Source organism: Cantharellus anzutake (assembly GCF_015039405.1).
Source record: "Cantharellus anzutake strain C23 chromosome Unknown EI90scaffold_1, whole genome shotgun sequence".
Lineage (NCBI taxonomy): Eukaryota > Fungi > Basidiomycota > Agaricomycetes > Cantharellales > Hydnaceae > Cantharellus > Cantharellus anzutake.
In genome coordinates, this window is record NW_024066951.1 from 2420628 (window position 1) to 2447622 (window position 26995).

The 26995-nt window shown below is 47.9% G+C and overlaps 6 protein-coding genes across 6 annotated transcripts; 5 read left to right on the forward strand and 1 right to left on the reverse strand.

Annotated features, from left to right (window-relative positions):
* Positions 1-2596: 2596 nt before the first annotated feature.
* EI90DRAFT_3149581 (uncharacterized protein) lies at positions 2597-3039 on the forward strand (the record flags this gene model as incomplete). The annotated part of the gene is made up of 2 exons (XM_039065599.1): positions 2597-2763; positions 2817-3039. The coding sequence occupies exons 1-2, from the start codon at positions 2696-2698 to the stop codon at positions 3037-3039; spliced, it is 291 nt and encodes a 96-aa protein (XP_038924069.1). The 5' UTR covers positions 2597-2695.
* A 3184-nt stretch (positions 3040-6223) lies between these two features.
* EI90DRAFT_3010970 (uncharacterized protein) lies at positions 6224-6880 on the reverse strand (the record flags this gene model as incomplete). The annotated part of the gene is made up of 3 exons (XM_039056426.1): positions 6224-6609; positions 6714-6727; positions 6789-6880. The coding sequence occupies 3 exons, from the start codon at positions 6878-6880 to the stop codon at positions 6224-6226; spliced, it is 492 nt and encodes a 163-aa protein (XP_038924070.1).
* Positions 6881-7490: 610 nt separating this feature from the next.
* EI90DRAFT_54816 (uncharacterized protein) lies at positions 7491-8149 on the forward strand. Its single transcript, XM_039067772.1, has 4 exons — positions 7491-7581; positions 7633-7729; positions 7794-7851; positions 7923-8149. The coding sequence occupies exons 1-4, from the start codon at positions 7528-7530 to the stop codon at positions 8002-8004; spliced, it is 291 nt and encodes a 96-aa protein (XP_038924071.1). The 5' UTR covers positions 7491-7527; the 3' UTR covers positions 8005-8149.
* A 4197-nt stretch (positions 8150-12346) lies between these two features.
* EI90DRAFT_3114923 (uncharacterized protein) lies at positions 12347-15969 on the forward strand (the record flags this gene model as incomplete). Its single annotated transcript, XM_039062722.1, has 5 exons — positions 12347-12517; positions 12576-12721; positions 12775-12922; positions 12977-14569; positions 14617-15969. The coding sequence occupies 5 exons, from the start codon at positions 12347-12349 to the stop codon at positions 15967-15969; spliced, it is 3411 nt and encodes a 1136-aa protein (XP_038924072.1).
* A 1168-nt stretch (positions 15970-17137) lies between these two features.
* On the forward strand, positions 17138-17951 carry EI90DRAFT_3010973 (uncharacterized protein; the record flags this gene model as incomplete). The annotated part of the gene is made up of 3 exons (XM_039056427.1): positions 17138-17211; positions 17472-17500; positions 17674-17951. 3 exons carry the CDS (start codon positions 17138-17140, stop codon positions 17949-17951), a joined length of 381 nt encoding a protein of 126 aa, XP_038924073.1.
* Positions 17952-19364: 1413 nt separating this feature from the next.
* EI90DRAFT_55058 (uncharacterized protein) lies at positions 19365-20728 on the forward strand. The gene is made up of 4 exons (XM_039067778.1): positions 19365-19691; positions 19758-20048; positions 20108-20271; positions 20324-20728. Exons 1-4 carry the CDS (start codon positions 19496-19498, stop codon positions 20675-20677), a joined length of 1005 nt encoding a protein of 334 aa, XP_038924074.1. The 5' UTR covers positions 19365-19495; the 3' UTR covers positions 20678-20728.
* Positions 20729-26995: the final 6267 nt, after the last annotated feature.

Genomic DNA, 26995 nt, shown 5'->3' on the forward strand with positions numbered 1-26995 from the left:
GGTACTAAAGTTGTGTTCTATTTCCTGGTATTCGTTGAGTTAGCAAAAGTTCGCGCACACATTTGGTAATCACGTGCATCGTTCCCATAGTCGTTCATATGCGGGCGCTGTTTCCGTTTAATTGTTCGGGATTTATGATATGCGCGGGTGTTTATATCTTTCATATGGGCTTCTGTGATTTATTTCAGATTTTTCCCCCATAATCTAAGGTTGTTTTGCACTTTCTGTGCTTTGTTTTGACCGGGCTCTTCCTTATTTGGACAGAAATTGGTCTTCGCGATCCACCGAAGTGCGGATCTCAGTTCCAACAGCTGGTTCCCTTCACATCGCCACCCTCACATGTCATTAAACATGATGCGGATTTCTATATTCCCGTCATGGGTATAACTTCACAACGGCTGGACCGTTTGGGCTGAAAATTTGCATAACTATAGTTTCCCATTTTTCATAATTTACGTGTAAATTTCGTTGTATGTTTTAATTATGGATCCTATGAAAACATCGTCTTTTCCCTGAGCTCGGACTTTTGATGTTGCTATTCCCGTTATTGGATATCTTATTAATGCATGATCCTTTTATTATGAAAATTTGGGTGGATTAAGATTAGATCCCTTCCTTTCTAATGGGCTATCAAGGTTGTCTCGGTCGTAACTGGTTAGTCTTCGCGCTTGCTTTTTAGATGTTGTCCTTGTTTTTCAGGAGTTTTAGTCATATCTCTGTCATTTATGGGTAGTTTCCCCTGTAATTACTTTCATTGGGTCCGTTTGGGAGACATCTACATTTCCTATCATAAACACGACTTTGAATTTTGCATTAGTTCCTGAGGAATCCTTGTTCCGTGGTACTTCCATCCTTGGCTACGTGTGCGGACGTGGGAAAGTAGCTTCCGTGGAGGTTCTCTGATTGTTTTTATAGTCAAATCTTGGTCAATTGTCCTAACTCTTTGTTTAATATTTGCTATAAATTTCCCTGAGAATTCCGTCTCGTTGATGCTAAGCTTGAAATATTTTTGCTAATTTTCTTTCTTTCGATTTATCGTGTATAGTCATAATAATTCGTAAAAATTCATTAAAATTCAGGTCCTTCTTTTTGTCTCATATCTACTTGTCGTATGAGGTTTTGTGATTTATCTGGCATATTTCCATAATGGGTTTCCATAGTGTGACCGTTATTTCTCCTACATCGTAAGTTTATACTCGCTTTTTTGGTATAAATACTGAGAGATGCTACATTTGGTGGCCATGAGACGTGGTAATACAGTGCAGTCGATCTATCAAACATGGGTCGTGCCTAAACTGGGGAAGGCATAGCGGAACACCAATGGGCAGTCATAATAAAATTCGATGCAGCAAAATTCGGTTGAATCATAAAGTGTGAGAAACAGGCAGGAGTAAGCTAGGATCTGACTTAAGCTTAAGAGTGGACCAAGTGGCTGCACGGCATTCGACCTCCAATGGACTTGGGCTTCATCACAACAAATTTCGTGCGTCTTGTAATGCCTAAATTATAAATGGGTTTCAGTTAAGGCAGGAACAAGTTCGCATCCTGTCGGGGTCGGGGAACAGATGTTGATTGCCTGTGAATGTTCTAATGTTTCTAATACATTGGTCGAGTTTCCAGCTGCGAGAACTTGGGATGTATCGCCAAAACATCAGGACAAGTCCTGCAGGCGACAGTGACTGCAAGTCTCAGAATGAAAGCCACCCTGCTTTGCTAGCGCTTTGTCCCATCGCTACACGTTCGTACAAGTCCTTCGATCCTGGGTTTGAGTCAAATAATGGGGGAAAGCTGTTAATCTGCTATGTGTGATCTGCTTATGTCTCGTGGTCATCATATCAAATGTAGGTGGTCATGTATCCTGGTAACTACTTGCCCACTACGACATGATATACTAGCTAGTGCTGCTCTACTGGATGTCGTTCATCAACGACGAAATCCAGACATAATGTGCACTTCCAGGTGATTCCCTAAGCTTGAAGATTCTTCCCACTACAACTGATCTGTCCTCTGCCGAATATTTTTTGTTCAGTAAGCAAGATAGTGAATAAGGTTGGTCCTAACCCTGGAATGGACCGGCTCCGCGACCGTGCGCCACCTGGATCATAATTAGGAAGTTAATGTCGATCTTCGTGAATCGATTATGTAACAAGAATTAACACTCTAGATTGAATGAAGAAGCGCGCTAATGTAGCGACAAATTAACGCCGCTTGCCCTGTTACTTAATATCACTCGGCACGAAATCGGCATGATGATCGCTACCCAATGTTGCCAGTGTCTATTGGGGACTGATCAAGGACAACCTTGCTTGCATACGCTCTCTCTTTGCCCCCAGACTCGTCCTACTTAATTCCAGAAGCTACAGTTTCGGATATGATTGCGCCAACATACTTTCAAGATCGTTACCTTGGCCGATGGCACTTGCACTCGATCTTGGGGTACATAGGTTGGCCCAGGAAGCGAAATGACGCCTACCTCTGTCTGGAGCATATATTCACCGTTTCCAGCACTGTCCCTCTATCCGGAGAATCAGCGTTTCGGTCAGGGTAATTCACGATCTGGGCAAACCCAATAAGGGGGACCATTTCCTTACCCCTTTGTCCTTTTGAATGACGGTGACGCCGGGATTATTCCTTCATTCCGTGAATTTCTGGCTTGTCAGAACAGTAGTGGGAATGGAACATTCAACCAGGAAAAATGGTTGAGACGAAAGAGGACCTCGTGCGATATTCCCGAATGTGGGAGACCCCCAAGCACGCGTTTGGGTTGAGAGTGTTGCAGCCTAAGCCATCCCCCTTTTCGCTCATACCGGTATCAGCATTTGGCTTTTCCCTTGGGCTCTTAAGTCAACGCCGTTCAGCTTGTTTTCCGTATTAGAGCGGTTTTATCTCAAGACTGCTTCTGACCAGCCACCTCCTTACCACTCAGTTGCTGTTAACCCAGGAGCATATGCCCCAAAATTGGCCAACTCGCTCAAGGATCTACATAATGCTCTTACCAATCTCGGACGTCATTCTGAGGCACAAATGGTCCAGATTTGAGCATGTTCTCCTCGTCATTGCATCGGCCACTTTACTGCCTGCACATGGCAGGCAAGCTTAAATTGGTATATTCAGCTCGAGAACACCAACAAATCCAACCTCAGTTTTTTGATTGCAAACCATTGATAAAATATTTACAGAGTTCGCTAGCCACGCTACACCCATAACAAATCACAGTTGCATCTTTCAATTCTAATATTGTATTCATTTCTTTCTCTAACACATTTTCCCTCGCATCGCTCATCGCTGATGTACTGGTCTATGTTTCTGCATAACCGATGACGTCGAGGTTTGGATCGATCGATGATGCAAATTGGTTGAGACGAAGCACAAGTTGATTGGCAGTCGAACGCGACCACTTGGTCCTGTCAGAACCGTGCGAATCTTCGCCGATGGTAGCCGTAGGCGACCGAGCGTTGCCCGCTAGTGGAATAGGCGTCCTACACATGACCGAGCTTTAGCGAGGAATAAACCCCACCGATCTCGAGGCCGAGGCTACTTAGGCAAGTGAGCCGGGATTTCGGCTTCAACGACTCGAGGAGGAGCATTGCGCCTCGTTCTCGACGTGGTCCCGATACTTCAGAAAGTCGGAGGTCTCACGGGTGTCATGACCGACAAATCCCAGGGCTCCATCAGCGGCAAACCAATGCCGATAGGCGAATCCGCCGACCCGAAACCCATCCTAACCAGCCCCCAACCCCATGTCTGGCCCCCTGCCTTACTGCGTGAGACTTGGCCAAGAATCAGAACCTAGACCCTGCCGGTATTCCGACCTTACCTCCAGTTCCTGAGCCCTTGGCGCTCCCGGCATTCAGTCACGCCTGCCTTGTCTCCATCTGAACCACACTCATCGCTTCCCGCTATGTGGTCACAGCCATGCCCCGCTTCCGTCCACTCCGCACCCTCTGCCCATCTCTGCACCTTCTGGCCACTTCTGGTTGCCCTTGACACCTCTGGTCAGGTCAACACTCCCACTCCCCTCTGTACCTCTGTTGGCCTTCATGCTGTCCTTGTGTGACAGTGCTGGCAGATCAACTTCTGTTCGCGGACTTGTGTCGGCACCGCACCGACCCCGCTTATTTGCGGACTTGTATCGGCGCCGCACGCTGACCTCCGCTTTTCCTCTGGCCATTTGTCACTTGGCAGCTTATCATTCATTCCTTGCCGAGTGCCATTTATTGTTTGCTTCCCTGCCAATATCGGCATTTGATCCCCTCTTTATTGGCACTAGGTTATTGATCTCATTCAGTTATTCATCAATAACCCTTGCCACTTATTGTTTAGTGATCTGTTCCTCCTTTCCAGTTCCCGGGCTCTTGTCCTTATTTAGTTTGACAATCCCCGCTTATCTCCGTGCCGGACCACGCCGGACTGACCGGCCTTTCTATATTCCCTCTTGCCTATTTATATACCTTGTAAATACTTTTGGGGACCTCAGTCTGAAATCAACTAGAGTACCCCCCCTGTCTGTTCTGAGCCTCTCCTTCTGCAAAGGGGGCTTCTCCCCCCCCTGAGTCCGTGCTCGCGGAGTCCGCGCTCCTCCTACAGGTCTGCTCCGCCCGCAAGTCTTGTTTGAAGTCCGCTGTGAGTGTCAATCCATAAATACGGGATCTCCCCCAAACGTCAAGCTCAGGGCACAGCGCTCCACCTGAGTCGCTGAGGCCGCAATCCCACTCTGCTAACCTTGAACAGCGCTTCCGGACGCGCCGCATAGTTCCGCCCGCATATCCGCGCGTGCGCGCTCCAACAGACCTCTGCATCACCTCCGACTCCAACAATAATCCAGTCTCTGACAATATTCCAGATCTCTGACAGTATTTCAGACTCTGACAACGGGGGACAGAGATAAGCTTAGGGGGTGAATTCTAGTTGATTTCGAACTACAGTACAAGCATTAGTTACAAGCTGTATATAAGCGCTAGGAAACTGAATAGGGAATAAGTCGCCAGATCTCGCGGAGATTGCGGGCGGAGAAAAGAAGGAGGAAAACAAACAAAGAGCACGTGTTCAAGACAGCGAAGGTCAAGCGTGACCTTCGCCGCAAGGTAACAAGGTGCGGCAAAACATGGGACAACAGGTCGCGGCACTCTGCGCCGCTAGGTCGTTCAACGACAATCAAGAGAGGGGTTGTGGAGAGGTGGCGGGAAGTGGTTAGACGGCGACGGGCGGCGAGCGGAGTGTGCAGGGAGTGTTCGGGCATGGGAGAGGGTCAGGGAGGAGGTCGTCTGGCCCCGGGGAACGCCGGGTCGTGACAGGTCCACAGATTCTAGCTTACCGTGCGCTGTTAATTCCAAACACTTTATGGCCCAACCGAATTTCGCTCACTCGAATCCTATGATGACTGCCCATTGGTGTTACACCATGCCTTCCAAGTTTAGTTTTGATCTGCACTGTATTACCACATCTCGTTGCTACCAAATGCAGGTGGCGTGCACATGGTCCTGGTAACTACTTGTGCAACTACATGACTAGTGCTACTGGATGTCGATCATCAAACGACGAAATCCAGACATGATGTGCACTTCCAGGTGATTCCCTACCTCGAAGACCCTTCCCGCTACAATCGACTATCTTCTCCTGCCGACAATGTTTGTTCAGTAAGCGGGACAGTGAATAAGGCTGTTGGTCCTAACCGTGACCGTGCGCCACCCGGATCATAATTGCGAAGTTAATATGTCGATCTTCGTGAATAAGTCGACATGAATTAACACTCTAGATTGAATGAAGCGCGCTGATGCAGCACGTATGTCAGCAGAGATGGAATGCGATAAATTAACGCCGCTTGCGCCCCGTTAATATTGCTCGGCACGAAACCGCTATGATTATTGCTACGCGATGGACCCGGATTACCTCTTCGTATACACGGACGGCTCCTTACACCTAAGAGAGAGGCAAACGGAGGATCGGATATGGCTTGGTTGGTTACGTGGCCGGCAGACCTGTAATTCGAAGGAAAAGGAGCCCTAGGGGAACATCGGCCAGCGAACTCCGCCCGGAATAGGTTTGTGAACAGATAAAATCTCGTGCTTGAGGGTCGTTTCTCCGGGGATAGAACTTTCGCATGAAGTTCCGAAGCAGGGCACGCTATAGAGTAGCAAGAATGAATACATGGCATTGGTTCCAGCGAGTTGTGACACGAATTTCTATGCCAGAGATAGAACGTATGGTATCCGAAAGGTACTCGTCAAAGCGAACCAAAGATGTCATCAATCTCGTCTTTTTCTCGGTTCCTTTTATTCTTCTTGGTTTCTAATTTCCTAGCCTTCTTCGATGCACTTTCCGCTTCCTCAGTAAAGACCACAGAGGGGCTGTCTGAGTAGATACCCCCACGGGGTCCCTGATAGAGTGGCCCCGATCGATGAGCGCCTGAGCCAGTCTTCGACGAGGGCAACATGGGGCGCAAGTGTTGTTTCATTGGTACTGTGCCCGGTGGGCACCCGTCTTTGCTGGGAACAGAGGTGGTAGCCTCAACCGTTGCGATTCCATTAAGATTGTCAACGTCCTTGGTCGACTTGGGAATCACTTTTCCCGCATCCTTCGCGTTCGCCCCGAGATAAGCATAATAAGAGGCTTAAAAGGATTCGGGCGGTCAGGGGACTGATCTGATTGGGGAAGCTTCATGGGTCGCACTGAAAAACAAATCAGACATAGATGAGGGATGAGAGAGATCTCACCGACCCGAAGAACCCTAAAAGTTGAATAAACTATTCCCATATTGCGTCAAAAGCGCTCCTAAGCTCTACACATACCATAGGTACTCAGCTAAAAATGGCCACCAGCATCGATGTTTGAGCGCGGAATGTTTTTGTCCCATGCTGTAGTTCAGAGAAGCTGGGAACATAGAGTCAGCTACAAAAACTGTTCATCTGGACAGGAAATGCGCACGTATAAGCATTTCGTAAAACTGTCATGGCCTGCATTGGCATTAGCATTAGAAACCAAGAAATAAACTGGACCGAGACGGTACCTTATTCAAGGGCAGGCATAATTCATGAATGGCGTGCAGAGAGGACGGAAGTAGGCGCTTGGGAGGAAGATGTGTCCAGGAAATGCTTTGTTTACTGGTCTATTTTAACAGGTGTGGCCACGATGGAGGCGAAGCAAATTGCAGGGCAACCTTTTAGAGTCCACGAAAAAAGATGCATGCACACGATAGGTAGAGACAAGCCCACAAGAATCCTGTGTATCCTTTTGAGAATCCGACGTGCTTCGACGGCCCTGCGTAGGAAGACGGCCGAACGGTGCTGATTATTGAACTTGTAGCATAAACGGCCAATTCTGTTTGCATGAACGTGATTAGGGGGCTTTGTTGCTCGGACACCCGTTCTATGACCCCAAGACAAGAAGTAATGGATGCATGAAGTGAATAAGGATGAGACGAGCGTGGTCGACTCATCGGGCGCTTGAAACTCCCAAATCAAGGAATCTATAAATAACTATCAACAACAAACCTGTCACTTGCCTGTCACTTCATTCTCTGGCGCCCACATGGGTAGCGATGCCAAATTCTTCGCCCGAGGAAAGATTCAGGAGTTCCGGAAGGTTTGATTGATTCTACATCGTCCCCGTACCAGAAACACATGTGAGAATTAGGAGCTCGAAGAGGCCGAGTCGACAAAGGACAAGAAATTCATCAAGCGAAAGACGGTACTCAAGAAGATAGTAGCCAATATCACTATGGGGAATGACAGTGAGCTGGACAGTTTGCTTGCGGCTTCTTCTCCTGCTTCTGCTGACGGTTTGTGAAGTGTCAGCACTCTTCCCCGACATCGTTCGATGCATGCCGATCCAGGTGCTGGAAATCAAGAAAGAGTACGAGGTTCATATAAACTTCACGTACTTCCTCCTATCATCATTGAATTGGACGCCAATGCTCATTCTAGTGGCTTATCTTTTCCTTGTGAGCTATGGGTCGCAGTAAACCTGATGGTATTTCAAACGCCATGCCATCCCTTCTCACCATAAGTTGGCACTTTTTTAGTATAAATACTGAGAGATGCTACATTTGGTGGCCACGGGACGTGGTAGTACAGCGCAGTCTATCAAACACGGGTCGCTCCTGAACGAGGGGAACACCAATGGACAGTCATCATAGGATTCGAGGCAACAAAACTCGGTTGGATCTGATCATAAAGTGTGGGGAACAGCGGTATACTATATAAGAATCTGACTCAAGTGGACCAAGTGACCACGGCGTTCGACCGCCAATTGACTTGGGCTTCGTCTCAACGAATTTTGTGCGTCCTGTAACGCCTAGGATGAATTATAATGTTTCTAATACATTGGTCGAGTTTCTAGCTGCGAGGGGAACTGGGGATGTATTACCAAAACACCAGGACAAGTTCCGCAGGCGACAGTGACTGCAAGTGCCAGGATAAGAGCGACCCTGCCTTGCTAGCGCTTTGTCCCATCGCTACACGTACAAATTCTTCGATCCCTGGGTTCGAGTCAAATCATAGGAGAAAGCCATTAGTCATGAATCTACGTCTCGTGGCCACCAAATGTAGGTGGTCATGTATTCTGGTAACTACTTGTCCACTACGACATGACGTGCACTCCCCTGGTGATTGATTCCCTACCTTGAAGACCCTTCCCGCTACAGCTGACTGTCTTCTCCTGCCGAATATGTTCGTTTAGTAAGCGGGACAGTGAATGAGGTTGGTCCTGACCCTGGAATGGACCGGCTCCGCGACCGTGCGCCACCCGGATCATAATTAAGAAGTTAATGTCGATCTTCGTGAATCGATCAACATGAATTAACACTCTAAACTGAATGAAGAAGCGCGGTAATGTAGCGATAAATGGACGCCGCTTGCCCCGTCACTTACTTAATATTGCTCGGCATGAAACCGAACCGCCGTGATTATTGCTGGTCGGTGGTGTCTCTTGGCGTCTGAGCAAGGACAGCCCTGCTTGGCAGATATCCTTCCGTGCTCTTGTTCATGTTCAAAAGTGCAATCCTCAAAATCCCGCTTCTACAACGAGCTCAGACAATCCTTTTGCATACGCTTTCTCTTCGTTCTCCAACTTGCTCTGTTTCCGGAGGCAATAGTTTCGGATATGATTGCGCTACCATGTTTCCAGGCTCGCTACCTTGGCTGATGGTACTTGCACTCCCAGACTCTTTCGGCAACGAGGTGTCCCTTCTGTGCAACTGGACCATCAAATTTGTACGGTAAAACCATATTTCCACTCAACCTGGGGCCAAGGTTGGCCGGTGGTGTTAGGTGTTACTCACCGACGTACTCGCCATCACGGTAATTTGCTCTGTCATCATCCAGTCTTTCGGCTCTATCGGGATAAATTTCCTCAATAGTTTCTCCCTTTCATCTATGAATTCCTCACGTCGCTCGCCCGGTTAATGGATCGATCTGGCTTTTGGCTACCACCGCTACCTGCACGCGATGTCCATGTGCATCTATCGATGTCTAGGATCCTTGCCGATAAGACTCCTTGGCTCTGGGGCAGGAAGCGAATGTGAATGGGGGTGTATTTAGGGAGCCTGACATGTTATCTTTAAGTTCTAGAGGCTGGGCTTGTTGAAAGGAGCGGAATCAATTCATTTCTGCGAATCTCCGTATCATTGTGCTCGATACAGCAATCTGTCTGAAAGCGCAAGTGAATCGTCAAGAGAATCATGGACAGTAATGCGTGGCTTCGCCATCTCTTTACCTTGCAAAAACAAATACAGCTGGAAGAAGGACGTAATGCCGGCTCCACCAGAAGTCTAAGTAGCATCATTGCTAGCTTTAGATATCAAATGCCGCTGAGCGGGGCACTTAGCCGTCCACCGAGAGGATGTGACCCCGGTCATCCTCCATTTTCACGAAACTCAGAGTGGGGACCAGGGCCACAGATGTCGACAGTATCACGAACTCTTTTAGAGTGTAACCACCTTCCACCGCTTAATCCGGGGGACCATTTCCTATCCAGAACAACAACGGGCTATGTGGACGTTCTATCCGAAGAGCGTCATCTCTGACGTTAATCGAGAATAAGATGCTGGGATGAAAGTGGTCGGTCAGCAGGATCATTCACGTTAAAGAGCGAAGCGAAGCGGACAGCACCTATTCTTGTGCGGGTTTGCCGAAGAGGCATGAGAACATCGGGTAGGATAGGATGAAGGCAAGGGGGGTCGAAGCATGGAGGTTGATTACGAGTGGGTGGCGGAAGGCATAAGAGTCCGGGGATAGTTTGGCGCGGTGTAAAGATTGAGACGCAGGTACGCGAACATCCCGTTCCACCCAAACCATTTGCAAAACACGCTGCCCAGACACATGCGACCCGACGCACAGATGAATTCGAAATGGTTGTCCTGAGAAATTGACGTTTGAGGACCCGTTCCCAAGTTTCGTGGAGGAAAAGGAGGAAGATACGAATGAGCCTATGTTTCCAACGCAAGCACCTCAAAGCAGAATGGTGATCTAACAAAAATAAAAACCAGTTATATTCAGGGAAGGACCAGCAATGACGGCGATGAGACATCGGCGAAGTCCTTGTCATTGTCACAGTAAAATGCCATAGCAAATCAGTCGCCGTCGCTTTCCCTTACAAGTGTCCAGAGGTAACTTGACAAGAATTGTGAAAGGGCGAAGGGAGGATAAGAAAAAAAGTAGAACGAGACCGTTACGGAAAACGGCATAGTGAGGTGCACTGGGATGGCGGCGGGAAGAGACGAGGAAGAGACGAGGAAAGGGATAGATCACATCATCATTGGTTGAGCTCCTTGGACTGAAGTGAGTTGTGTGTGCACCTCAGTAAGAACCGGCGTCGCATTAACGGACCGCGGCTCAACTGCTGTGGGACCTTTCGACATTCAGTACACCGATAAAAGTGAAGGAGGCGTTCCTTCTCCTTCAACGCGCCCACTTGGTGTCGAGCGGTCCCGAGACACATTTCGGCAATTCTGAAATGTGTCCTGTGATCGCCGGTTGGATGTCAAGCTCGATTTCCAGACATTGTGAATACAAGACCCATGCGTGAGTAGGAATGCCACATGGAGACATGCATGGTTTGAACGTGTAAGGGGCAGGTTCTCCTGTGCGCACTCACACTTGGCGAATTAACAGGGATACGGGAATGGAGCGTCGCAACGAAACTGCGCTGGAGTATCTCAGCCAGAGTGAGCACGATCGTATGGTTGTGTCAGCTGGAGTCAAGCTTAGATGTTGACGAGCACCGTAAGGATTAGACCTGGAAGATTGACACGGTGATTGACATGGGTAGTAGGGGGAGTGTTAAATAAGATAAACTTCGGGCTAGGTGATTGCGTAGTCCTAGGTGGCCAGTGAAAACGAATGCTAATTGCTGCACCGTGGTTTGAAAGACGCCAGAATTTGGCGAAAGAGCATGTTGCGAGAGACTGTACCTGAACCTTAATTTCTGCGTCGGAGTTGGCCGAAGTCATTGATCTCGGTCCATTAGCCGAAGGGTCGCTTCCGTCGTAAAAGCATTTCTTCTCCTCATGGAGTATCGGAAACTGGTGCCACCGGTGTGTCGGCGCATCAACAAGGCCTGTCAACCAAATTGAAGCGTATCGCCGACTGTACACTCTTTATCGATCTCGATATGGCTAGTATACACTCGGATTCAGTGCCAAGTTATCCCGGTGGGGCATCCCTGTCTTCGAGTGGTTTAGTACCCTGTTAAATAGTTGAAACTATCCAAGTATAGGACAGTGTGTCTGAGGTCGTCATTCTCTACTCCACGATCCCGATATTTTTCTATTGTCAGCTTGCAGGTGTGTTTTCAGCTACGTGGTTGATAATGAGACCAGAGCGGTAACGTAACGACAGGTATCAAGCCTGATATATACCTATCCGCGGCCCATTATTGACGCGCGCAAAGCCGGCGCTCGGCCACTTACCGCATCCTACCAGTATAGCTGATTGCACTCCAAGACCCTGATGAAAAGCTAGACTGGATCCCCTGCCTCCACTGACATACGTCGCGTGCGCGTGACCCACCGGCGCTTACCGCCAGCTCTCTGTACGAATCGAGCGCAGTGACCAGGGCCTCCATATGACCTCCAATAGTTCATATCTAGTTCTTATTCCTAATCACATTCATCCTGCTTCCAGTTCTGGGGGGCATGATACTGGGTCATGCCACCGCTGGAATTCGCCGCTGATACTGGATCAGAGGTCCGTATGGTGTCGACCAAATAGTCAATGCATATATCATATTCTTCCTCAACCTTCCATAACAAGACGGAGGCCTCGTGGTTCTAGCTTCTGAGCGTTTAGGGGCTCACACGTGCGTTGCGCGCCCAAAGCTCTCTCCTCCATCTACTTGTCCGTTATCGACCATGTCGCTGCAGCAAGAGGCTGAAACTCCGAGGCAAAAGGCAAAAGATCTCCTCGCAGTGGGGGGTAACTTGGCGGTTTTAACTCTTAGAGGTGTCAATGCCACGGCTGATTGGTGTCCACCCCTGAAGAATGCGACTAGTGCTGCACTCTTCATCTACGACGAGGTTAACGTTGGTAATGATTATGCTCGTTTACGAGTGAAAGCTCACGCCGATTTGCGCCATGTAGAAGTTCAGGGAGAACGCAAAGGAATGGGCTGGTTTCGGTGAATACGTAGCGAGCACCATGGCCAACGTATCTTCAGCCATAAAGTCCGATGATGTATCAGCGGAAGAGGCAAAGCCATGGGTGGAAAGTGCCACAGAGCTTGATGGGTGAGTCTATCCGTTTTGGCGGTCTTCGATATCGTAGTTACATCAAGTCCCAGCGCGCTACAGAAGATTAAGTCCGAAATTGAAAGACGGGAAAAAGTAGAGAAACGATCGACTATCAGAAAAACATTCTCCTACTTGAGAGACCCGGGAAGAATTAACGACCTGAAGAAAGATTTTGACAAAGCATTGGCATCGTTTCAGGTAGCTTTCCTTACAGTATCCTTCCATAACCGTTCTGATTTCCGGCCGATGCAGGTTAGGACGAACTTGATAACTGGCGCCAAGTTAGCGGCCATAGAACGTCGTCTACACGAAGACAAAATTCTCGATAGTCTCCGATACCCTCATCTTGCTCATGATGATTCCACTCAGGCCTGCCTGGAAGACACTAGAGTTGATCTCATTGAGCGTATTATGGCATGGTGCCGCAACACTGGGGATAGGGAGAACCGGCTAATGCTGTTGACTGCTGTGGCCGGTGCTGGCAAGACTTCGATTGCACTCGCGATAGCAGAACGATGTGCCAGCGAAGGAGATGTTACCCTGTTACTGCGCTTCTTCTTTAAAGCGGGCGAACGGTCGCGGCCTGATTTTCTATTCAGCAGCATAGCTCGAGCTTTAGCAGACCATGATCCCGTTCACCGCACTTTCATTACCTCTGCTCTTCGAAACGACCCTAGTCTCTCAACAGCTTCATTTGCGATGCAGTTCAAGGAGTTGGTGGCTCCGTCTCTACTCCATAAACCTCCACCTTCCGATCGTCCTATGGTGATCATCATCGATGCTTTAGATGAATGTGACAAAGATGCGTTCGAGTCCCTTGCCGAAATTCTTGGGGAGGAAGTGCCCAGGCTACCATCTTCCGTAAAATTCTTCATCACATCGAGACAATTTGATCTCGTGAATCGCTACCTCTCCCCCAATTACCCCATTGATCGCCTCGCTATTGATCTCTTGGATGAGGCAAATGTGCGGGACTGTGCTAGATTCATACGCTTCCAGCTGCAAAAGCTAAAGAAGTTACATCAGGATCTACAGCGTGATCTTAAGGACGAGGATAAAATGGTGCAGGAGATCTCGGAACAAGCAAATGGGTTGTTTATCTGGATCAGCACCATCTTTCGCTACATGAAGATGACCAACCAGGATCCTATGGGGACACTAAAAAGTATGCTTGACACTGGTGCCAAACGACCAGAGGTCCCTGCTGAGAAGATGATGGAAGACTTGTATACAAGCATCTTGAAGAAGTGTGCTTGGGAGGTTGAAAAATTTGCGCACGATTACCCAATTGTGATGGGAGCAATCTTCGTTGCTCAGGAGCCTCTGTCCATCACAGCCTGGGACTCAATTTTGTCGCCTTTCCTCAAGTCTCCTGTTCGATATGCGTTGGCTGAACTTTCACCTCTGCTCTCAGGAGTTGAGGATCCCTACGTTCCGATTCGCATCTTACACCAATCTTTCCGCGATTTTATCGTCAATCGGATCGATCCCCAAACAATCAGCTCTCGTTGCACTCCCATAGCTGTGGGGGTGGAGAATGCCAGGGTCGCCCTGCGATGTACCGAGATTTTGAACAAGGATCTCTGCTCTGTAAAGGGCTTAGGACTGATTGAAAACTTGTCCGAAAAAGAAGACATGCCGCCCATTCCTCCATCGGAGTTATCTGAGCACTTTCGTTACGCATGTCACCACATCGTTCACCACCTAAATAGAATCAAGGAACCATCAGAGGAGCTTGCTGGGTCAGTTGGTTTGTTTCTGAGTCAGGAAGCAACTCGGTGGGTGGAAGTCTGTGTGCGGATGGAACGCTATGTCAGTATCTCATTACTCCCTGAGTGGACTAAGGTACGGGTTATGAATTGTGTTAAAGAAACTACCTCATGGTCTTCTAGTTGGTTGTTGACCACAGGGCTCTTAGTGCACTGGCTAATGTGCTTACCCAGCTTCCGCCGAATTTCGCATTTTTTTCAAGATCCCAGGAGGCATATGAGACAGCAAACGATTCTGCTGTACTCTGCCATTTTCTTTTTTCTGTGGACTCAAGTTCCTACACCTCGGATTTGGCCATATCACTCAACAATCTATATTATGCTCTTTCCAATCTCGGACGGCACTCGGAGGCACTCCCATTCATCGAAGAAAGTGTCAAACTCTACCGCCAGCTAGTTGCCGTTAACCCAGGATCATACACCCCGGATTTGGCCATGTCACTCAACAATCTACGTAATGCTCTTTCCAATCTCGGACGGCACTCGGAGGCACTCCCATTCATCGAAGAAAGTGTCAAACTCCAACGCCAGTTAGTTGCCGTTAACCCAGGATCATACACCCCAGATTTGGCCGGGTCACTCAACAATCTATATGATGCTCTTTCCAATCTCGGACGGCACTCGGAGGCACTCCCATTCATTGAAGAAAGTGTCAAACTCTACCGCCAGTTAGTTGCCGTTAACCCAGGATCATACACCCCGGATTTGGCCATGTCACTCAACAATCAATATTTGGCTCTTTCCAATCTCGGACGGCACTCGGAGGCACTCCCATTCATCGAAGAAAGTGTCAAACTCCGACGCCAGCTAGTTGCCATTAACCCAGGATCATACACCCCAGATTTGGCCATGTCACTCAACAATCTATATAATGCTCTTTCCAAACTCGGACGGCACTCGGAGGCACTCCCATTCATCGAAGAAAGTGTCAAACTCTACCACCAGTCAGTTGCTGTTAACCCAGGATCATACACCCCGGATTTGGCCATGTCACTCAACAATCTACATAATGCTCTTTCCAATCTCGGACGGCACTCGGAGGCACTCCCATTCATCGAAGAAGGTGTCAAACTCTACCGCCAGCTAGTTGCCGTTAACCCAGGATCATACACCCCGGATTTGGCCATGTCACTCAACAATCAATATTTGGCTCTTTCCAATCTCGGACGGCACTCGGAGGCACTCCCATTCATCGAAGAAAGTGTCAAACTCCGACGCCAGCTAGTTGCCATTAACCCAGGATCATACACCCCAGATTTGGCCATGTCACTCAACAATCTATATAATGCTCTTTCCAAACTCGGACGGCACTCGGAGGCACTCCCATTCATCGAAGAAAGTGTCAAACTCTACCGCCAGTCAGTTGCCGTTAACCCAGGATCATACACCCCATATTTAGCCGTGTCACTCAACAATCTACATAATGCTCTTTCGAACCTCGGACGTCATTCTGACACACAAATGGTCCACATTTGAGCACGCCCTCCTCGTCATTGCATTGCCCACTTTACTACCTGCATATGGCACGCAAACTTGAATTGGATATTCGGCTCGACATCAACCTCAATTTTTTGCAAACCATCGAAAAAATATTTACAGGGTTGGCCACGCTACACCCATAACAAATCACAGTCGCAGCTTTCAATCCTAATATCGTATCCATTTCCTTTAACAAATTTTTTCTCATTGGTGTTGTACTGATCTATGTTTCTGTATCACGGATGATGTCAAGGTTAGGATCGATCGATGATGCAAATTGGTTGAGACGAAGCCCAAGTTGATTGGCGGTCGAACGCCGCGGCCACCTGGTCCACCTAGCCAGATTCTAGCTTACCGCGCGCCGCTCCCAACACTTTATGACCCAACCAAATTTCGCTGTCTCGAATCCTATGATGACTGCCCATTCCTGGTTCAGGTACGACCCGTGTTTGACCAGCGCTATATTACCACGTCTCGTGGCTAGATAGATATGCATCGTCATGTCTCCTGGTAACCACTTGTGCACTACATGACCAGTGCTACTACTGGATGTCGTTCATCAAATGACGAAATCTAGACATGATGTGCACTTCCAGTGATTCCCTGCCTTGAAAACCTGACTGTCCTCTCCTGCCGAAAACTTTTGTTCGGTAAGCGGGATAGTGAATTAATAAGGTTGGTCCAACCCTGGAATAGACCGGCTCCGCAACCGTGCGCCACCCGGATCATAATTAGGAAGTTGATGTCGATTACTATGTCCATCTTCGTGAATCGATCAACATGAATTACTTAGCACTCTAGATTGAATGAGGAAGCGCGCTAATGGAGCGATAAATTAACGCCGCTTGCCCTGACACTTGATATTGCTCGGCACGAAACCGCCGTGATTATTGGTGTCCGATTTTGGCGTTCAAGTAAGGACAACCCTGCTTGGCAGATATCCTTGTTCATGTTCAAAAGTGCAATAAAACCCCACTTCTACAACGAGCTCAGTGGCAGACAATCCTTTGCATATGCTCTCTCTTCGCCCTCCAACTTGCTCTAGAGGCTAAAGTTTCGGATATGATTGCGCTGACATACATGCTTCCAGGCTCGCTACCTTGGCTGACGGCGCTTGCACTCCCGAACTCGTATGGCAACAAGAATGACCTAACAACACCTACGGATGCGCCAGCTCTCCCAGCTATTCGATGACCTGGATTATTCTGAAAGCCTTCAGTACCCTCCAATCTACCTGCTGTGCGCGTGATACTCGTGGAGGACCCAGGGAATGCCAGTGAAGTATTCGAGTATTCGACAGCGTCATTACTAAATCCAAAGGGCCACCAAGCCTGCTATTCCTATCCCAGCCTGTGCATCAAATTGGATACAGTATTACCACACGTTGCAAAGCAGACGCCGTTCCTCAGTAGTGACATCATAATCCCCTTTCCACAACACCACTATTCTTAAGTACTTTAGGTTTGACCGTGAACTCTCCTGCGATTGACACTACAAAGCCTCAAAGTCATTGCAGCCAATCTGTGTGGTCAGTAGCTTTGGTTCCTGAAATAGTATGGCGACTGAACACTGGAAGTGCATGCGTGTACTGAGCAAAATTAAGACGCCAACAGATCCACCACAATCTCTATACCCAATCTTCTCCCGCTATTGCTCCGGTCGTCATTTCGGAAAGCGGGGCTATAAAATTTGCTCTTATAGCTCGATGTGTGCAAGCAGCCGCGGATGAGATTAATGGTTACGAAAGCGGTGAAGCGGTCGCATTCGCCGTCAAACAGTATAACAAAGCAGAAGTTTCCCGCATTTTCGAGGAAATCAAGGTAAAGTGGCCAGGAGCTGTGATCCGTGATGCTATCAACAATATCGCACATAGAATCTCGAGACCATTCCTGCAACTGACCCAGCAGATTACAGGCAAGTGTTCCGCCGCTCCTGGTGCCGTTGCTTCGTTAAGTGGCCTGCCCTTCGCGTTGGGCTAATAATGTTTTTGGCCGATTGGGCATATGAAAAAAAAAAAAAAAACCAACAGACGAATCGGCTCAGACAAATATTCTGGGTGGCTTTGTGTGTAATTCTATCGTTCCGCGAGTACTTACGCCATTAACGAGCTAGGATACCCCAAGGCGTATTGATATTTGCGTGAGCGCCTGAACATTTTCTGCTCTCCGACATTCCCCCAGACTCAATGGTTAAATTCATAGTTCTGCTACAGCCGCATGGAGAGCCCTTCTGGCGTTTGCTGCACTTTCTGCAGAAAAACATTGTGTTCGATCGCTGTCACGAAGCCTGGATAAAAAAATTTGGGAATGATAACATTCATGTAGTTAATTGCGAGTCTAGATTTGACAGTTCAAGACAAAATGTACTCAGTAGTGGAAGATGCAGAAAGCGTTTGGTACTCCGGAGTGGGACACGAATCCAGATATCGTTTTGAACCCAGCAGATGTCACCGTGTATTGACCTCTGGACACAGCTCACGGTCCCATTGATATCTTTCCCCTCAGCATGGACATGGGAGACTGGTACATCATATCGCACAGGCCCGGAAAGAAAATTGTCGTCTCCGGGCTTTCTAAGTATATTGAAGGCAGTGACGATTTCACCACGCTCCACAAACGTCATAAGTAAATCTCGTAGCGGGATTGACTTATAGAGGTGATAGATTTTGAGTGGACATTCCACGGGATGGTTGGGACCACACTGTACACACCATCAAGGACGTTCCAACCATGTCAGCGTTCTCTGCGACCTGATTAATTTCTCGTAGGTGGTGCATGCAGGATCTCCTCGAACCAAATAACGCCTGGACATAAAAGACCACCGCAGAGATTACAGTGTGGCGGGTTCTCTAACGATACCCCTTTCACCAGGCTTGATGCATGGCCAAGTGCGGGACGGAGAAGATCAGCGTCGTTATGTTCGCGATGACCACATGAGGTGCAGAGTGTGTCTAGCACAAAGAGTTTGGTGGATGGTGTGACATAACTTCTCTATACGCGAGACCATGGACGTTCTGGGTGACAGTAGTATATCGCATACAATTCGTGCAAAAAATAACGGAATTGAGGCACGGAATCGAATTTGAATAAGGAGTGGACCTCAGGACCGATGAACAATGTAGGCCGGGGCAGACAAACCCGATATGACAAAGGGAGCCCAATTTCTTAAAAAGTCTCACGGGTCGGAGCGCGCGAATGTGTAGAAAGCACATAGGAACGTGCGACACCTATCACGGTGTAGTGGCTCGAGCTAGTTGTGGGAGCGGTGATGAGAAGGGGTAGATTATTAAGTATGGAGGGCTGTAAAATAAAGGGTAAATGAAATAATTAAACGAAGGGATCGAGTAAAGTTCACATGCGAGGAGGTCATGGTCCGGTTATGACAGAAGGTGTGTACGGAGTTGTCGGCCCGTGTCCTGAATGTATGAGTGGTCGCACTGCCACGACACATCGGGGCCGCGAGGCAATAAACCTGAACCACCACCACCACTGACATAGAGGCTGGAGCCTTATCCATCGCGAGGATGCCACCAGAGAAATGCGGATGGTTTCTCACTCCGGGAACTGGCCCATTTCATCTCTCTTTTGATCCGCCAAAGGACTTCATTGCATCGGAGGACCGGAAGCTGTCCATTCCCAGATATCGTGAGGCTCTCTGCCTTCTGCATGCCCTCCACGTGAGACACGGGGTTGTGGGCCATGCCATTGTTACCTTGCACCGTAAGTCTGTCAACGGCGAAGATCATGTGGTGAAGACGTTAGCCTGGCTAGACAGATTTCATGCAGAGCGCTATAGAGAGGTTTTGGAGTTCATTGAGTACAAAGGGGTTGACAATCTACTGAAGGCATTGCACAAAAAGTATTTCATTGTGGGAGACGATGAGCTCTCTGTGCATGGATTACTCCACCGACCTTTACAATCCGAGACCGATATCACGACGCTCAGGAATATGAAGCATCACTCCCTCGCTGACCGTGTCTTATCTTGCATGCCAATTACCAATAGAGTTGGGGTTTCTATCTGGGAGGAAACATCACTTGTGCGGATTTTTGATGCATTGGTGGAAATCGTCAAGCGTAAGTGACCCAGTGTCAGTGGTTACTTTTCAATACCCAGTCCTCACCCAATTTCCCAGAAATTGAATGCATGGAGGATATAGGCTTATACCACGGGGATGTCAGTGAAGGGAACATTTTTACTGGCACTCGTGATGGAAAGAACAAGGCATGGTTGGGCGATCTTGAATTTGAGTGTGTTGACAGATTGGACGGAGACAATACTGAGAAAGCCAAGCTATCTGTATGTCGTTCCAGACTTTTGGTCTTGTGCACTTTATAATCCTCTGGATCAGGGCACATCCTCCTTCATGTCGGAAGCAGTACTCGTTGCAATTTATTCGGGGCAGACACACTCACAATCTGGTGTAGATGATTTAGAGTCTCTGATGTGGGTACTGCTCTGGTTCTTCTATCACACCTGTCCACATGAGAACGAATGGGGATGGACTCGCCTTCTGTACAACATGAATTTTGTCTCCCACACTTCTCCGCCTCCTCCCATGGAGGCCAATGGAAAGTGCTTCAAGTTGAGACCGGTATCGGTGCGGGGGCAAGATCCATTGTACTTCTTTCTTGGCGATGCTTATTTAGCAAGCCTTATGAAATCTACAACCAAGCAAGTGTACCACCTGCCACCGGGGGGCTAAAATGGGCCCCAGGCACTCTTGTCACTCTATTCCAGGATATCTGGGGTCTTGAGGGCTGGAAACGCCTTCAACCAGCTCTCATGTACTGGGAAGACCCTCCATCAAAGCATATGAATGATCAAGAAAGGCTGGAAGAGTTCAGAGCACTTGCATCTGGTGTAAAAAAAAGACTGCATACCGCTAGTGCAGACGCATCTCAGTTCTATCCAAGTAATAAGGTTCTTCCTGGGCAACAAAGTCCACGTAGTTGTCATATCTGGTGTTAATCATTCTAATGCCATGTTCCGAAACATCCTCCCGTCCCCAGTGACATTCTTCCATATTCGTACCCCATTGTCATCATTTGGGGACATGTGTACAACAACAAAATTTGCTTTTGGACTAGGCTACTACTGTTATGATGGTTCCCCTCAAACTGAATGGCAGTGTCTTCGGCGTTTCAGTGCAAGGACAATGAGATTAGTATATGCAAGGAGTGCTGTCAGTATCTACACATATGATTGTTGTGGTTTCAAATAAGGTCTTTGGCTCGATCACCATGCAAGCTCTCTGTTTTCTGAGGAACCACGTCTCTCTGATTTCCGCCACTGGATTTTATGGTGAGCGTTGACTGATATGGAGTGATTTGCGCGAAAAGTGGCATAGGATTAAGTATCTTGTTTGAAGCGCCGTGCAATCGTGGGCAGTGGGAGTTTGGCAAGATTAGGCGAAGAGTAATGCGTGGCTTCGCCATCTCTTTACCTGCACCACCTTGCTGAAGCAAATGCAGCTGGAAGGACATGATGACGTCGCTACCAAAAGTCTACTTAGGATGGAATTGACATCATTGCCAGCTTTAGATATCAAATGCCACTGAGCCGGGCACATAACCATCCACCAAGACCATGGATATCGACAGTATCACCAACTCTTTTAGAGTGTAACCACCTTCTGCCACTTAATCTAGAAAACCGTTCTCCTATCCCAAACAGCAATGGGCTACATGGACATTCTATCTGAAGAGCGTCGTCTCTGATTGATTATTCCGAATGGACCTCAAGAATTGAAGCCTTCGGTATAAAGAGTGATCATAGATGCGGGGATAAGGTGTAGGGATGGAAGTGGTCAGTCAGCAGAAATAATTTGCATGATTCCAAGATCAAAACAAGGGCCCCAGATGACTCCTATGTCATTCACTTTCAAGAGCGATGCAAAGCAGACGGCAATGGGTCTGTGAAGTTTCGAAAGGATTTGGCTGACATTGGGTGACTCTTCTTGTGCGGATTTGCCGAAGAAGCATGAGAGCATTGGGTTGAATAGGGTGAAGGGAAGGAGGGTTGAAGCACAGAGGTTCGTTACGAGTGGATGGCAGAAGGCAAAAGAGTTGGGAGATAGTTTGGTGCGCAGTGCCAAGACGATTGAGACACAGGTGCGAGAACATCCCGTCCCACCCCAACCATTTACAAAACACGCTGCCCAGACACATGCGACCTGATGCACAGATGAATTTGAAATGGTTTTAATGTTTAAGGACCCATTCCCAAGTTCCATGGAGTAAAAGGGGGAAGATACGAATAACCCTACATATGTTTCCAATGCCAGCACCTCAAAGCAGAACGGTGATCTAAAAAAGAAAGAAAAAATCAGTTATAGTTATACTCAGGGAAGACCAGTAATGACGGCGATGAGACATTCAGTGGAGTCCTTAAATGCTGTAGCAAATCAGTCGCCATCGTTTTTGCCTGCTTTCCCTTATGAGTGTCCAGAGGTGGGGCACTTGATAAGAATTGTGAAAGGGTGAAGGGAGGATAAGAAAAAAGTAGAACAAGACCATTACGGAAAACGGCATAGTGAGGTGCACTAGGATGGCAGTGGGAAGAGACACGAGGGCAGAGGAAAAGGCCAGGAAATGGATAGATCACATCATTATTGGTTGAGCTCCTTGGACTGAAGTGAGTTTTGTGTGTACCTCAGTAAGAACCGGTGTTGCATTAACGGACCGTGGCTCAACCGCTCTGGGACCTTTCAATATTCAGGCTCAATTTCCAGGCATTGTGAGTACAAAACCCATGCGTGAGTAGGGATGCCACATGGAGACATGCATGGGTTGAACGTGTAAGGGGCAGGTTCCCTGTGCACACTGACACTTGGTGAATTAACAGAGATATGGAATAGAGCATCACAACGAAACTGCGCTGGAGTATCTCAGCCAAAGTGAGCACGATCGTATGGTTGTGTGTCGGCTGGAGTCAAGCCTAGATGTTGATGAGCACCGTAAGGATTGGACCTGGAATATTGACATGGTGATTGACATGGGTATTAGGGGGAGTGTTAAATAAGATGAATTTCGGGCTCAGTGTATAGCTGGGAAACGAATGCTAATTGCTGCATTTAAAAGATGCCAGAATTTGGTGAAAGAGCCTGCTAACTTGCGAGGGAATGTAATTTCTGCGTCAGAGTTCGCTGAGCACATTGCGATGGATTACTTACCACACTTGCTGCCCTACACAGCCCTGCTCTGGATATGGTTTGGGTTTCATTTGGATGAAGAAGGACGAGTGTTCTCAGATCGGACTTATCTGTTATTTTTACTTTATTTGCGTGTATTTTTCTTGAGACCCCTGCCCTTGGCATAGTCAAGGTTCCGGTTGTGTCTACTGAATAGAGGTCAGGTTTATCCCACGCTCTCAGGGACATTGTCTATTCAAAAGGCTAAAAGTAGGGTGTCACATGATATAAATGGGTAATAAGTGTTTGTCATCCAGACTGATTACCAAAAACAGGGCATCACCTGATGTAATCTAGTAATATGTATTTGTCATACAAGTAGATTACCAAAGATAGAACATCACGCGATGGTATTGGGTAATAAGGGTTTGTCACCCAATAGATTACCATTTTAATCATAGCAATCTCCCACCAGCAACATGATTGGGCGTGATTTCTCTTAATGGAGGTCATTGGAACTTTGAGACTCTCTGATGTTGAGAAGATCACAAGATTACGTCTGATACTATCTAATGTACAAGTGGGGTCATGGCAATGGATGACAGAAATCATACAGAACTGGTTTGGGTTTGAAGCACCCCATGGCTGGCAGGTTACAAACTCACTTAGCTATATGGAGGGACAGATGTGTTTTTGACTTCAAGAACTGGAAGTGGAAAGACAATGTTAATGCTTGCTTCTATGCTTGCACGCAAGGTCATGAATGGCTGCCACATTGCAATAGTAATTTATCCAACTCGTTCACTGATGGATGACCAAGTATGTAGGCCAAGTGTGCTTATTCCCAAGCAGAGGTACTCACTTCCCCATGGCTTGAATAGCAAGTCAAAGCACAATCTAAAGGAATACGGTTTATTACAATACATCAGGAATTGATCACCGCTGGTTTACATGAGGACCCACCCTGAAACCTCTGGACCGAGGCTCTATCTGGCCACTTTGACATTGTTGCCTGCGCACTGGAAAGGATTGGCACTGCTGAATTCAAATGGATGATTAACTCCCACCTTTTCACGGAGAAATTAGGGTTTTGTGTCATTGATGAGGCACATCTTGTCATACCTTGGTCACAGTCCTTCTGAGAGTCATACAGCACTCTCATCACTCTCTGATCCCTTCTCCCATCCTATGTAACATTCCTCATGATGTTGGGTTCAATGAACCCTCAGACTACACATAAGGCCACTGTCAGAACCATGGGAAGCTTCGCCGATGGTAGCTGTAGGTGACTGAACGTTGCCCGCTAGTGGTACAGGCATCCTACACACGACCAAGCTTTAGCGAGGGATAACCCCACCGATCTCGAGGCTGAGGCTACTTAGGCGAGTGAGCCGGGATTTCGGCTTCAACAACTCGAGGAGGAGCGTTGCACCTTGTTCTCAATGTGGTCCCGATACTTCAGAAGGTCGGAGGTCTTACGGGGAACAGAAGTAAGCTTAGGGGTGAATTTCTAGTTGATTTCAAACTACAGTACAAGCATTAGTTACAAGCTGTATATAAGCGCTAGGGAACTGAATAGGGAATAAGTCGCCAGATCTCGTGGAGATTGCGGGCAGAGAAAAGAAGGAGCAAAACAAACAAGAAGCACGTGTTCAAGACAGCGAAGGTCAAACATGACCTTCGCCGCGAGATAACAAGGTGCGGTGAAACATGGGACAACAGGTCGCAGCACACTGCACCGCTAGGTCATCCAACAACAATTAGGAGAGGGGTTGTGGAGAGGTGGCGGGAAGGGGTGAGATGGCGACGGGCAGCGAGCGGAGTGTGCGGGGAGTGTTCAGGCATGGGAGAAGGTTGGGGAGGAGGTCGTCTGACCCTGGGGAACACCAGGTTGTGACAGCCACACAGAACCGGTTAGGCTTCCAGCCCAACCTTTTTTGGGATGTGTCACTTCCTGTTATGGAAATGGGAAATTCCCATTTTTAGCCTCTTATGGCCTCTGTACAGTATATTATCACGTGACATGTATATAATAACAACCTAACCAACAATTACTACCCAAAAACCCGATGTCAATGTTACTGTAAACACCTTTGTTACAACACCTGTTACATTAATTGTAACATCTTCTCAATGTCACGGCCCCCTCCTGCACCTGAACGCTATAGAAATGGGCCAATTAGGCCCCATTTTTATAACACTTCCGATTGATCACAAAGACCTAGTCTATAGTGCTTGCATCTTGAAACACTCAATTACGGGAAGTGACTTCCCAGATCTGGCATGGCTCATCCCGGATAACCTGAGAACTCCTGAATCCATCATGCCAACACTCATAGCGGTGGAAACAGTGGCTATTGTGAATGCATTAGTCAAATGGCTGTGAAAGAAACTCAAGGGACTCCTTACAAATGGGGACAATTTGATTTTCCCATTCCATTCAATCATACCCCAAGAGGACCATCTGACAACACTCCAGGAGCTCGAGGCTGGGACAGTGCAAATGGTGGTTGCAACAACAGCAGCCCAGGTTGGGCTAGACATGGCAATACGAGATGTTGTGATCTTGGATCTTCCCAATGACTTTGAGGCTATGACTCAATGGAATGGTCGTGTGGGTCAGGATGGACAGGGTGGCCATGCGATCATATATGTGCCAGATGCGATCCAAATCGAAAATGTTTTTGATTTTGATGGTGACCCTGTAGCGTGTCATATCCATCCACAGCCATCGTCTTCCACTACCTCCAATCCTTCCAGACTACCTCTGCTCCTTCACTAACCTTGGAGCTCCCGTATTCTGCAATCACCTCCGACTCCCTCAATGGTCACCACCCCCTCTTTTCAATATATTACCTACGCCTCCCTAAGTACAGAGCCCCGAAGGCCTCCAGACAGCTCCGACATCTGCTAGTGCACTCCCACCCCCGCTGGGCAATTCACTTGCTTGCCCTGCAAGTCTACCTTTGGGCCTATCCCTCCTTTCCATTTCTGGGTTATCGCCTGCCATTTGTCAGAGTACAGCTACTTACTCACCACTGATAACACTATAGAGCACCTGACCTATCCTGATCACCATCCCCAGACTGGCATAGCCTGATCACACCCCCGGACTAGTACTGCATTTCTTTCTGTGAAGCGGCCCTGCATAGCCGGGTGTGCTGACCTTATGATTCTCTGAGTAGCGAGTGAGGAAGGTAGTTTTCTTCTTTCACTTCCCCCTTGCTGCTCAGCTGGAGTCCTCAGCATGGACCACATCCTCAGGGTCTCCCATTGAAGTGGACCTCCATCCTTCTAGCGACAACTCCGTCAACACCTCCGGGATCCTCAATTTGGATTCAGAGCAGCTCGGTGCCCTGACACCATTCTGCTAACTCCATAACCCAACTCATCAGTAATCTTCAATTGGCAAATGTTTAACTCCGTTAGCTCTGCTCCACTCGGCCCTGCCATTCATGGGCCCACCCTCACTGTAACTATATATACTTAACTTGTACATAGGTTACACCCCAGTGATAAAATCGACTAGAGTTGATCCCCCTTTAGTTCTCATTGCCAGTAAGTAAATTAGGGCACAGACATGTAATTTGGCACAGCGCTCCTGGTCTGAGTCGCTGAGGCTGAAGCCCTCCACCATGGAGACAACTCCTTCGTCTTGCTCCAGTCTCTAACATAGCGAGATGGAAGAAATTCACAGATAAGACTTTAAAACTTCGAAATGAGTTTCGAGACAGTTGCACACCTGGTTTTGTTAACTACCTCAATGCTCCCTGCCTCCGCAAAGCTGTATGTGAATACTACGGAGAGCCTTATGAGAGGCCTGAGGTATGTTGTGAAGGACCAGGATGTTATCCTGGTCCAAACATGCAGCACTCACAAGTAGCGGAGAAA

Excerpts from the sequence above, each read along its gene's own strand:
- EI90DRAFT_54816 (XM_039067772.1), top strand. The coding sequence starts at position 7,528 with ATGGGTAGCGATGCCAAATTCTTCGCCCGAGGAAAGATTCAGGAGTTC. Across the intron at positions 7,582-7,632 it reads AGATTCAGGAGTTCCGGAAG|GAGCTCGAAGAGGCCGAGTC; the intron begins GTTTGATTGATT and ends TGTGAGAATTAG. Across the intron at positions 7,730-7,793 it reads TATCACTATGGGGAATGACA|CACTCTTCCCCGACATCGTT; the intron begins GTGAGCTGGACA and ends GTGAAGTGTCAG.
- EI90DRAFT_55058 (XM_039067778.1), top strand. The coding sequence starts at position 19,496 with ATGCCACCAGAGAAATGCGGATGGTTTCTCACTCCGGGAACTGGCCCA. Across the intron at positions 19,692-19,757 it reads TGCCATTGTTACCTTGCACC|AGCGCTATAGAGAGGTTTTG; the intron begins GTAAGTCTGTCA and ends GATTTCATGCAG. Across the intron at positions 20,049-20,107 it reads ATTGGTGGAAATCGTCAAGC|AAATTGAATGCATGGAGGAT; the intron begins GTAAGTGACCCA and ends CCAATTTCCCAG.